Here is a 13,025-nt window from a genome sequence, read left to right as displayed (position 1 = left end):
GGACATGGCTTGGGCATGGCAGGGGAAGGATATTGCAAAATCTCCATTCCCACCCCACTCTGGGACCAGCCAGAGGTGGTATTTGCTGGTTCTCTGAACTACTCAAAATTTCCGCTACCGGTTCTCCGAACTGCTCAAAATTTCTGCTACCAGTTCTCCAGAACCTGTCAGAACCTGCTGGATTTCACCCCTGTCTTTTGCCAACCTGAAGCCATGTTTTATCCAGACTGGCTCCCTGACCTGGATATAAGCTTCTTATGAGAAAAATAAGCTGTTCTGCAATTGTCATTTGTTCTAAGTATATTCTAGAACCTGACATGGTTGCTACAATTGAAGGCCTTTGTATAATCAATGAAGCACGTAGTCATTTATTTTTGGTATTTGACTTTCTCAAACATCCAGCATGGATCAGCATAGCCCATGTGCATCACCAATAATTTATTACTTTATTACTTTATTAAGATCAATCCAAATATCTCAGACAAGTGCAGAAGATTTTTGGTATGCTTTGAACCTTCATCATGATTAACAGTAAATGAAATAAAGACAAAAGAGCTGGCTCAATCTTAAAGCCATAAAAATCTATATTTAGTCACACTCTGCCTGAGGACAGCATGCACTCTCCTTGTCTTCTGGCATACTTTTGCTTCTATTTTCAGTTAACAGTGACTTCTTGTTAAGTGCAATCTCAGAATGGTGGTTTAAGTTGGCTGATAGTCTGCAGTTTTGCTGAAATTTTGAGACACAGGCAGATGGAAACCTGAATCAGAAACTCTTTCTTCTTTCTTTCTTTCTTTCTTTCTTTCTTTCTTTCTTTCTTTCTTTCTTTCTTTCTTTCTTTCTTTCTTTCTTTCTTTCTTTCTTTCTTTCTTTCTTCCTTCCTTCCTTCCTTCCTTCCTTCCTTCCTTCCTTCCTTCCTTCCTTCCTTCCTTCCTTCCTTTTCATATTTATTTATTAAATTTATTTGCTGCCCATCTTGCTGTGGGGGGGCATTCTGGGCAGCTTACAACAGTAGAATATAAAATTATAAACAAATGTAAAAATAATAAGAATAGGAACAATGAAACAATTAAAAAAATAATGAAAATACAGGGAGTCCTTGACTTACAACAGTTGACCGTGACCATTTAAAGTTACAATGGCACTGAATAAAGTGACTTATCACCATTTTTCACACTTATGACCATTACAGCATTGCCACAGTCACGTGATTTACATTTGGATGCTTGACGACTGACTCACATTTATGAGTGTTGCAGTGACCCAGGGTCATATGATCCCCTTTTGCGACCTTCTGAGAAGCGAAGTTAATGGGGAAATCAGATTCAGTCAATAACCATGTTACTAATATAAGAACTATATTAGTAACACACGTGAGTTATAGTGGGTGCACCTAGATACACCCACATCACACCAATTCTCAACGAGCTGCACTGGCTCCCTATCAGTCTCCAGGCGCAATTCAAGGTGTTGGTTATTATCTTTAAAGCCCTACATGCATGGCTCAGGGCCAGGCTATCTTCGAGACCGCCTTCTACCACATAGCTCCCAGCGACCGGTAAGATCCCACAGAGTCGGTCTCCTCCAGGTCCCATCAGCTAAACAATGTCAGCTGGCGGGCCCACGGGGGAGGGCCTTCTCTGTGGCTGCCCCGGCTCTCTGGAACCAATTACCTCCTGAAGTCTGGACTGCTTCCACCCTATTGGCCTTCCGCAAAGCTGTGAAGACCTGGCTCATCCGGTAGGCCTGGGGCCGTTGATCTCGTTATAGTGATCTTGTGAGACCTGGCCACAAATTGGAGTGTATGTGTTTTGACGTTTTAATGTTTTAATGTTTTAATGTCTTCTTTTAACTTTTGTATGGGATATTGTTGCATTGTTTTATTCTCTGTTGTAAGCCGCCCAGAGTCCCTTGGGAGTGGGGCGGCATAGAAATGCGACAAAATAAATAAATAATAAATAACTGTGGTGATTCACTAAACAGATGTGGCAAGAAAAGTCATAAAACGGGGCAAAACTCACTTACAAAATTTCTCACTTAGCAACATAAATTTTGGGCTCAATTGTCATCATAAATTGAGGAATATCTGTACAGCAATATGAATTAAAAGATGGGCAGGAAAGGAGTAGGAAGCCCAGGGGGGAAGATGGGGGTCTGCTATTAGTCTAATAGCCACCTCCAGTTTGGTATTCCCCCATGGAGTCTTCAAGCCTGGTGCAAGTCTTCAGACTCTTACAGAAAGAAACCATGCCTTGAAATTACACTGCTTCTCTATACCATGGTTAAAATTAATCATCATTTGTGTGGATTTAGTCATTTGTGGTAAATCACATATACCAGTGATGGCTAACCTTTTCAGGACCAAGTGCCCAAAGTGTGCGCATGTGCCTGAACCCCCAAAATGCAATGCATGCACGGCCCCGCACATGCCCCCCATGCATGGGTGCATGCCCCCCATACACACCCCACCCCATGCATGTATGTGTGGTCCCTTGCACATGGCTCACCCCGTGCATGCGTGTGCACCCCCTGCATGTGCCCTGCCCTCCCATGCATGTGCGTGTGCCCCCTGCATGCCCCCCCATCGCCATATGCACGCGTGGGCCCCCGCACATGCCCTACTCCCCATGCATGCATGTGCATCCCACATGTGCCCTGCCCCCGCAAATGTGCACATGTCCCTGTGCATGCCCACCATCCCCTGCACATGCTCGGCAGAGACCCGATGACCAGCTGGCCGGCAGGAGGCGCGCATGCACAGCAGAGCCGAACTGGGGCAATGGTTCGCATGCCCACAGAGAGGGAGCTGCGTGCCACCTGTGGCACATGTGCCATAGGTTTGCCACCATGGACATATACTAAACTATGGATTATTTTAACCATGATTTGTGGAACAAACAAAGCCTATATTATATATAACTCTAAAGTATGATTTACAAACCATGAATCATGGCTCATGAAGGATACTAATTTATTATGATTTGGCTATTTTAATACCTAATTATGCTATAAGAATGGCTTGCAATCACTTTTTGAATTCATGACCATAGTTTTTACTTGTGGACCAGCTTTTTTAACAAATTATGCCCCTCCTTCCAAAAAAATAACATCTTCAACAATTATTTTTTACCATTCTCCCTTCCAAAAAGGAACATACCAGCTTTAACATTGAAACGTTCTCTTCTGCTTCCTGTGTAGGAATATCCTCACCCTGTGCTTCTGAGTAGGAGGAACATTCACTTGTTTGCCTGCATGGAAAATAAAATCCAAAAGGCTCAGTGTCTGAAAATACTGAGAATATTTTTGCTCCTGGGGAGGAAAGCTATGGCAAAGTTAGACAGCATACTAAAAAGCAGAGACATCAGCCTGCCAACAAAAGTGCATATAGTCAAGGCTATGGTTTTCCCAGTTGAAATGTATGACTGTGAAAGTTGGACCATAAGGAAGGCTGAGTGCCAAAGAATTGAGGCCTTTGAACCATGGTGCTGGAGTAGACTCCTGTGAATCCCTTGGACTGCAAGCGATCAAACCGGTCAGTCCTGGAAGAGATCAACCCTGACTGCTCTTTAGAAGGCCAGATCCTGAAGATGAAACTCAAATACTTTGGCCACCTAATGAGAAGGAAGGACTCACTGGAGAAGAGCCTAATTCTGGGAACAATTGAGGGCAAAAGAAGAAGGGGACGACAGAGAACGAGGTGGCTGGATGGAGTCACTGAAGCAGTTGGCGTGAGCTTAAATGGTCTCCGGGGGATTGTAGAGGACAGGAAGGCCTGGAGGAAAGTTGTCCATGGGGTTGCAATGGGTCAGACACGACTTTGCAACTAACAACAACAATAAAGCCTACTTTGGTTTGTTTGTTTGTTTTTTGCTTTCCCCCCAGTAAACTTACCACAAAGGCTGGTTCTAAAGTCAGAATGATAGGTTTCTAAAAGTTTTTTTAAAAAAAATAAGTATAAATAGCAAATATTTGGAGTGAAAGGGGAATTGAAGTCACTATTTTAATCATTCAGAATTTGAGTAATATCAGTGACAGCCTCAGATGCATATATCTGGGCTGTAAATTAAAGAGCAAAGGAGTTTGATGGTAGACAGAAATGATGCAAAAAGTGAACAAACACTGAGATTTGTGGTGCAGGTTCATGTCTGTCATACGATGTGCAGTTCTTTAGCTAATAATTGATGAAGGAGTGAAGATGAGAAATAAAATTGATTGTATATTGCGATTTACTGTATACTTAGAGAATGGTTCAATACTGAATGGGGAATAAGATAGAGATGTGTTGTCCTTTTCACTGTTTAAGAGATTTATAACTGTATAAAGAATGCTTATTGCACTTCAGAACACTCATTGTTTTTATATACATATGATATCATGTTGTTTGCAATGAATGTTAGGCAGATTATACGATACCAAAGGGACATACATCTGAAAATTAATGAATCAAAGATCAAGGTACTTTTGTTTGAGGGAGAAAATGGAATGAGTTACTTGCAAAGTATAAATCTGAAAAAATGGAGTCAATAGATGAGTTTGTGAACTTAATAGTGTTTTCTAAAAATAGGAAAATGGATGAATTCTAAGATATGGGAATGCTGGTAGAAAAGTAATAGGGAATATGTGTCTGTTTTTAACAAACTGGATGTCTTTAAAAAAGCAAAAATAGCTGTTTATAAGAATATACGTCTGCCACTTTGTAACATGGAATGGAAAATTTGGTATGTTAGAAGAAACAAAAGTTAAATTGAAATGCAGTCAAAGATTGTGGCTGATAAAGTAAGAATGAATGGGTGCTGAATGAATCTGAATGGAACACAAGAATAACTGACAAGTATGTAAGAAGTTTGTTGGAGTGATTTGATCATGTAGCGAGAATTAAGAATTAAATTGAAAAACAAATCTAGATAGGAAGAGTGAATGAGTTAACTGATCAAGAGGGAGACAGTGAAAGTTGTCTGAATAAAGTTCATGAGATTCTGAAAGACAAAGCCTTGAGAAGACAATGTATGAACGGAAGTATGACATGGTGGAACCAAAGTTGGTTTGCAAAGATAGAAAATATGGAGAAGTTCAGTGATTTGTATACATGGAAACTGGTTTGGGCTAGTTTTGTCTTTTTTTAACCTAATAATTTTAAATTTTCTGGCGTACTGTTTTTAGTCCATTTTTTGCACTCTGAATTAACACTGTTAACTAAGAAATAGTATGAGAGATCCATAAGTATGCATATAAGAACGGGTCTAGGACAACTCACCATAGCCAAGTTGCCATGGGACAACTAAATGTTTTATTAATCATTTCATTTAGTTACTTTTATTATTGGTGACCATATTTTCATCGAAATTTTTGTAACTCGTATTTCCGGATTGATTTTCTTTCTTTTATTATTATTGGCCACAGTTCCATTGAAATTAATTTAACTTCTATATTTGTTGAATTGTCCTGCGGCAAGTTGTCCCATATCGAGTTGGCCGTTGCAAGTTGTCCTATTCCGTGTAAGAACATGCAGAGTAACTTTTTCCCTTAGCAAGCAGTGGCCATTAATAGTGAAAATCTGAACTGACTGATGGGGATCAAATTTGGCTATCCAATATCATATTCTGCCTACTAATTCTTGTTACAAGAAGCAATGCTCAAGTAACAAAGGAATGTAGAGATGTCTACACTCTCTTAAGACTACTAAACAACTTCAGATAACTAGGAATTTAACAGAATCTGATGATTCAAATATAGTTTCCCCCCCTCCCCACTTTATTGAAAGGAAAAGTAGTACAGCTTCTTAGCCCAGCTAACATAATGTATACATGTTTCTTAAAGACTGACTTACCTCTCAGAGATAATACCTCGGTACAGGAATAGTAACCCATTGATTTTAAGTAATTCAGATCTACCTGAGTGAATAGCGAGCCGAACTTTGAACCTGAAAATGAAGATACTTTGCCTGTAGTTTTTTCCACATGTCAGAGTTTAGGCAGCGTAACTAGTATTATGAGATAAACCCAGGAGCAAAACACAGCACACAGCACGCAAAGCCTTTTATATAAATAACAGTGGTTTTATCTACAGTTAAATATTTACAGATTTATACATGGTTAAATATCTTTATCATACAGCTACTGATACACGGAGAGCAATTGAGATACACGATGAGAGAATATGAGTATAATGCATGAGGAGAAACACCCTTTAATGCCTTCCCTTATATAGGCAGGTTCTAACCCAGCTTCTAAAAGTGGCAGTAACTCTGCTGCCTCATTACATTGCATCAGCTTCTGGCTGCCTCCGCTTACAGTTTCCCATCAGCTTACAGCTATTAATACTTTACACCCTGACACCACATTTATTAGATATATTGTTAAATAGTATTATCTTTCCTCCCTCAAAGTATGGCCAGAATAATTATACATTTTAAAGACTTTGTAAGTTGGTTTCATATTTTCAAATTCATGCAATTACAGTTTTAAAATGATAGTGCAAATAATTGTCTCATCTCAGAAATTCATAGACTGCCATTGTAGAATTCCCCTAGAGCCATGATGGCGAACCTATGGCATGTGTGCCACATGTGGCACGCGTAGCCATATCAGTGGCCATGTGAGTTCAGCATGGAATTATGGGTGTGGGCACGCACGTGTGCAACCCTCCCGCCCCCCTTCCTGGCACGCGATGGCAAAAAGGTTAGCCATTACTGCCCTAAAGTGAAAATCTCCAATTAAAACTAAGTGAATTAATGCTTTATGCTACTAAATCTCCAAATTTGGCATTTCAATAATACATAGACCTTCAGTGAACTCAATAAAATCTGCCTAAACTACAAATACCTACTTCTGCAAAAATCTTGCTTGTGCTTGGGATAACTTTTTTATGCTGCTTAAAATCCCATAATTCTAAGAACGAGCTCTTCTGACTTAAAAACACTCACCCACCCACGCACTCAACTGTGTTTTGGGATTGGTTTTCAAAAGAAGACATTTGCTTTGGGGGCTATCAATTTATCTCTCTTTCGAAGCTTTGCTTTCTTAGCCAGGGGATAAGAATTATTCATCCACTTTAGTAGGAGGGAAGCAAACTCAATTAGCATTTCCAAGAGACTTTCAACATGAAGAAGATTAAAAGCAAAACTGGTGAAGAAATAAGGGCATGGTACTGTCTGGAATCCATTCTTTGTATAAATATTGTTTGAAGCAGAGAAGAATGAAGCCGCAAATAAATTATATACAGGTACCGTAGTTCCAGGAGAAATGGTTTTGAAGTGCAGCTAAATAGGGTACAGAAAGCCAAAGTTATTTCTTCTGCCTTTAGTGCAGAATTTTAAAATATGCTCAAGGGAACAATTCCACTGAAACTCTTGGAGATGGAAAACACAGCTATTTGTTATACTGCAGCAAAACTAACCAACAGCCTAGAATTTTTTTCACCCTTCTGAACAAGCAAGAACAGGATAATTGGCATAGTGGCTCTGCCCAAGTGAACTAAGCCTGAATGGAGGCAAATACATTGCTGAACCACACTGCCCTTTACTGAGTCAAAATTCCCTCCTCTATGCATCTCACCCATTCAGTGCCATTTGTCTGTGACCCAGGTTATGCACAGGAGACAATAATTGAGATCCTCCTTCTGACAGTGCATTTTTTTACCACTCACACTGGGGAGAGACAGCTGAAGAACGTCTCCTGGCTCTAGTCTTGAAATACAGGTCATGTACGGTGAGACTGTGTTGACACAAAATGGCCGATTATCTCAGGGAAATGACTCAGCCCTGGATGCTTCCAGGGTTGCCTCAGTCAAAGAGAAAAAAGCCATGTTTGAAAGTCCTTAGCAGCAGAGAGAGTTGGGAAAATTTTATCTCCTTTTTCTGCTTCTTTTTCACTCCCACCCCATATACTCATATGGGACTAGTATTAAAAGTACATTAATAAGTGAGAGGGAGTTCCTAGATCAGTCCTCCTTTGTCTAGTTTGTTTCCAAGCCAGAGGTAGAATGAAAAAAAAATCTGTAAATCTTCTTCTTCTCTTTTCAAAATATGGTTGATTTGGGAAAGAGAACTTAACCCAAGTCAACCTTGGGCCGTTTTGTCTAAGACCAAATTAATTAGTTTATATTGACCAGATGATACCATAGCTTCATTCATGACTCAAGTAAGCATATCATTATGAACAGAATTTTGGGGGATTTACCAATAATCAATCAAGAAGTTTGTCTCTGTGTTCCTGTAGCTTATTCCTAGTTTAATACTTCTATTTCTCCTTTTCTCACATTGGGAATTGTTTTGAGACTGAACACTAAAACAGCATTTATCTTGGATGACTGGACATTAGCACTGCCTCTCCACATCTATTATATGATAAAGTGTTTTACTTACATGTGTCTGGCTGTGGCAGTTTCAAAATCCCACATGATGATAGAACCATTTGCACTTGCAGTAGCTAACAAACTGTAACCTTCTACTTTTAACAAATCAAAGCACTTCACTTCAATCCTAGGAGGTAGCTGAAAAATACACAAAGCAAAGCATCTGAAGGACATTGATTGGAAAAGAATAGCTGACCAGAACAGATGGACAATCAAAGACAAACAACACAGAGAAAGGCAATCAAGAGCTTCACAATTCTTTCCAACAATCTTTGTTGATATCCAGATGAATTTATAGAAAGCAAAAATTCGTTTTTTTACTGTTTACTTTTGCTGTGGACCTCAGACACAAATTACTTTCTTAGAATTATTTTTTCTTTTTTCATGTTTTCTAGAACATATCTAGAAATACAATAGTTCCTCACCTCTGCATTTGTGTTTGTGAGATCTGTATCAAGCAGTAGTTGAACATCTGGGAAAAAGCCATTATTTTTTTTGACATTGGGAGACAGTTTTAGGGAGATGAGTGGGTAGCCTTGTAAAGCAAATGACACAGCTTCAGGAAGTTCCCAAGTTATGGACATGTAAACTTCACCTTGATTAGCCTAGTTGAACAAGGAATTGAAGATTAATTGACAATCAATCTGTTAAAATTTCTAGCTTTGTAAGTTACTTTGCATATTATATACATATTTATGTTAGAGCATTTGTCCCAAGATTAGCAGTAAATGCTATGAACAGTTATACATCTGGACATTTCACGCAGAGTTACCGTTGGGGAGATGGACTCACTTCAAATCAATCATTTATGTAGAATACTTTGATAGTTTTAAAACTGAGATGAGTTTGAGGGCTGCACAACACATTGCTATCATTATCAAAGTCTTTAAGTTTCTGATCAGCACAAATAGTCATGATCAACCAGCAGTATGTCAGAAACTGAATGCAGCATTGGTTAGAAATGTAAGGGGATGCAATCCAAGAGGCAGTTCTGAGCTCAACAAGCTTTTGAGGCTTAATTAATTAAATCAACTCTAACATAATGTCTTCAGGACAAATGACTGAAGTAAACATCTGGTGAAAAACATGTTTCTAGAGTCTGTTCTAAAAGGCCTAAATTAGATTATTAAAAAGATAATTCCCAATAAAAATACCGGTCCTAATATTTAGGAAACATTTTGTGTTCTCATTTAATAGGTAGCCACATGGGGATTAAATACATTTAGCATGCCCTTATTACATAAATGATTAGAGACTGAAAATAGTTGTGCATCTTCTTGATACATTATTTCAGGGGCTCCAACATGGTGTATATCTGCACTAAGAACATATAAGGTTCATCTTCTCCTGAGGTTTCAGCAAGTTAAGATCAAATTGTTTTAGTTTAAAAGAGAGCTGTCAGACCTGCCTCAGCTTGAAACTCTAAGAAAGAATGATGCTTAATTCCATTTGTTGAGAAAGGTATAGTTTCCTAGAGGTCAAGTGAAATACAGTAGTGCAAAGCCAGAACTGAAATTCACATGCCAAAATCCTCGAGTCTAACTTCCTTTCCCTTAGGTACCTCCCCATGCTGACCTCCCCAATGCCCAATCAAATTCAAAGATGTTTTCAGAAGGGTTGCTTCAAATGTGAGTTGATGTGCTGCTGTATTCTGTTCTCTGACGTTTGACCTTGAAACCATGTTTCAGGGAGATACAGTGAACTTTTCATTTTCCTGGAATCCTCCCCTCTCCCATCCAATTCCCTAGAGTTCATGGTGGCCTGGCTGTGCTCTGATTGGATGGGGGGTTGGCTGTGCTCTGATTGGATGGGGGTGTGTTCTTTTGGGGGGGGGTTGGTTGTGCTCGGGTTAGTCTGAGTTGTAGGGGGATTTGAGCTGGTGAGCTGCATTGCTGTTGTTTGGCTTTGCGTTCGTGGTCGTGCCACATCTTCATGGTGGGTGTCAGTCTGCTTCATGTATGGATTGGAGGGGTTTAAAGTGGCTAATGATGCAGCTGTGGTCTGGCTTCTGGTCCGTGGTCGTGCTGGTTACCCGAATAACCAAAGTCATATATATATGTATATGTATATGTATATGTAGATGTAGATGTAGATGTAGATGTAGATGTAGATGTAGATGTAGATGTAGATGTATGTCTCTTTAGCCAGGTTCTACCTACGTAAACCAAGATATTATGCAGCCCTAGTTCAGTGAAATCACAATTCACTAGTTTCTGGGCTTTTTTTTCCTTTTTCTGGCAGCCAGCAGACCCTTTGCTGCGGGTCTAACTTCTTGTTCAGTGCTACCAGTCGCTGAATGAATGGTCATTAACCAAGGACTACCTGTAAAAGAGATGAAAAAAGTCTTGATGGGATTAAGAGGATTAGAACCAGAAGTCATAAACAGGATATAATCAATAAAGATAAATAGAATAAATATGTAAACCACTTAGATTTGTAGAAATTTAATTATATTCTAATTGCTTGAAAGGGGACTTAATCTTTGATATATTAAAGCTCTAATTCTATACAGATATATTTGAAATATCAGGATGTAAATACTTGAGAGGAAGTATTTCACAGTGCTGATAACTGAGCTCTACAAAGATTCTCTAATTTGGGACTTTCTTGCTATGTTGGGATTACAGCTAACATAATAGCAAACATGGTTGTAGGGTGTTGAAGTCCTAACAAATGTGGAAAGCCATAGTTAAGAGAGACTGGGTTCCTTGACTTTTGAAATTGAGAACAAATGAAGCAAATGAAATGGAAGATGTAACAATCAAAGCTCAAACCTGAACAATTTTGATCATCCCACTGTACTCCAAGACCAGGATCACATGCTTACTCTCACTGGCTTTCAGGTAGACCATCTGCATCAGCCAATGTTCATTGACCGTGATTTCCTTGCCTAAGGGCAAAACTTTAAGTATCTGCCCACTTCCAAAATCCCATAGTTTCACAGTCCCTAAATGTGTAATAAAACAGAAGGAATATCACTCTTCATAGAAATAACTAAGAGCTGCGTGCTACTGCAAAGTTTGCCCTTACCTATATGAAATACATGTGGAACAATACCAATTGTGTGAAAAGTCTATTCTCCAATGCTTTACTAAGGGATATTTGCCACTACTGTACATGGTGCACAGACAATGTTATAAGACCAAAAGAATTCTCAACTGATCTTTATTATGAAACTATGGAGCACAGAAAGCATGATTTATTGAACTAACTTTATGGCTCCTTGAAAAATACAGCAAATTATCTTAAAAGGGTTATTTTAGGGACTAATTATTTCATTACCATCACATGCTCCAGTAGCAAGATGAAATCCATTTTTATCAACTGCTGCACATGTCAACTCAACCCCTGGCCCATGAGCATCTTCAATCTGGTATATTAGCTGTCCTGTTTCCAATTCCCAGACCTAAAATTAAAACAGATTGTACGCAATTCAGCAGACTAACTACCAGGGATTCCAAAAATAACCCAAACAGGTATTACTTTTTTTTTTAAAAGTATGTATTAAGACTTAAAATAGAAGACTGAGAAGAACTGATTGAGTTTGAGAAAGGAATACTGAAAATAAGTATTTCAATTTCTCCTTGGTTTAATAGAAAAATTCAGTAATTCTTTTGGGCTTCCAGTTAACTGTTTTCCCCAAATGAAAGAAATGAAATAACTTATTCATCCCGCCTCACCCATCTCTGGGAAAGACAAGTTCCAAAATAGCTTTTAAAATTGCATGTAAGCGTGATAAGAATACCCTAGTTAATGTATTTGTCCAAACTTGGGGGGGGGGATTCTTTTGTTTTATAACCATAAGCAAAGGTGGGTTTCAGCAGGTTCTGACCAGTTCTGAAAAACCGGTAGCAGAAATTTTGAGTAGTTCGGAGAACCAGTAAAATACCACCTCTGACTGACCCCACCCCCATCTATTCTCTGCCTCCCTAGTCCCAGCTGATCGGGAGGAAATGGGGACTTTGCAGTATCCTTACCCTGCCACGCCCACCAAGCCATGCCACGCCCACCAAGCCACACCCACAGAACCAGTAGTAAAACATTTTGAATCCCACCACCCATCATTTATGTAGAATACTTTAATAGTTTTAAAACTGAGATGGTTTTGAGGGCTGCACAACACATTGCTATCATCACCGGTAGTAAAAATTTTTGAATCCCACCACTGACCGTAAGGCTCATAAGGCTTATACTCACCTTTACAATAGACTCAGAACAGATACTTAGAACTTGGTGAAAAACTTTATTGTAAACCAGCACGTTGATACTCCTTTCATGGGTCTGGGGGACTTGTTTAGTGTCTTGTATCATCCGAGTGAGAGGATAAATATCGATGACTGCCGATCCTGAGTATTACAGAATTGCATGAAATCTAGAAAATACTTACGTTTTCATTTCAAATTATTGATGCCAGACTGGCCTCAAGGAAAAGCACATTGCATGTTCTTGCTACTGCATATAGCTTGAAGGTATTATATGTCCGATCAAATTAAATTATTACTAGGCTTTTGGGCACTACAATGTTGCATTTACTCTTCCAAAAACTTGTTTCATGCACACATTCAAAAATCAAAACCCTTAAAACTTATGCAAGAGAAAATTAGAGATGATTTTTTTTAATTTGTCTATAGCAAGGACAGGGGATATTTGACAGGCTGGAGGCCACAGTTCTA

The 13,025-nt window shown here is 39.1% G+C and overlaps 1 protein-coding gene across 1 annotated transcript in view; it reads right to left on the bottom strand.

The window, feature by feature from the left end:
* The window catches only part of WDR64 (WD repeat domain 64), a 59,338-nt gene that overhangs the window by 15,999 nt on the left and 30,314 nt on the right, over positions 1-13,025 (bottom strand). The window contains exons 12-19 of the mRNA XM_087891009.1: positions 12,550-12,698; positions 11,635-11,758; positions 11,127-11,299; positions 8,778-8,957; positions 8,363-8,490; positions 5,827-5,920; positions 3,892-3,905; positions 3,158-3,248 (exon numbers count right to left, since the gene is read on the bottom strand). Coding sequence (XP_087747135.1) covers positions 3,158-3,248; positions 3,892-3,905; positions 5,827-5,920; positions 8,363-8,490; positions 8,778-8,957; positions 11,127-11,299; positions 11,635-11,758; positions 12,550-12,698 — 953 coding nt within the window. The remainder of the gene's footprint in view (positions 1-3,157; positions 3,249-3,891; positions 3,906-5,826; positions 5,921-8,362; positions 8,491-8,777; positions 8,958-11,126; positions 11,300-11,634; positions 11,759-12,549; positions 12,699-13,025) is intronic.

The sequence above is a fragment of the Pantherophis guttatus genome, chromosome 1 (assembly GCF_059756535.1).
Source record: "Pantherophis guttatus breed Tessera chromosome 1, ASM5975653v1, whole genome shotgun sequence".
Lineage (NCBI taxonomy): Eukaryota > Metazoa > Chordata > Lepidosauria > Squamata > Colubridae > Pantherophis > Pantherophis guttatus.
Note: the sequence above shows the minus strand (reverse complement) of the source record. Positions and strands in the feature narration are given on the sequence as shown.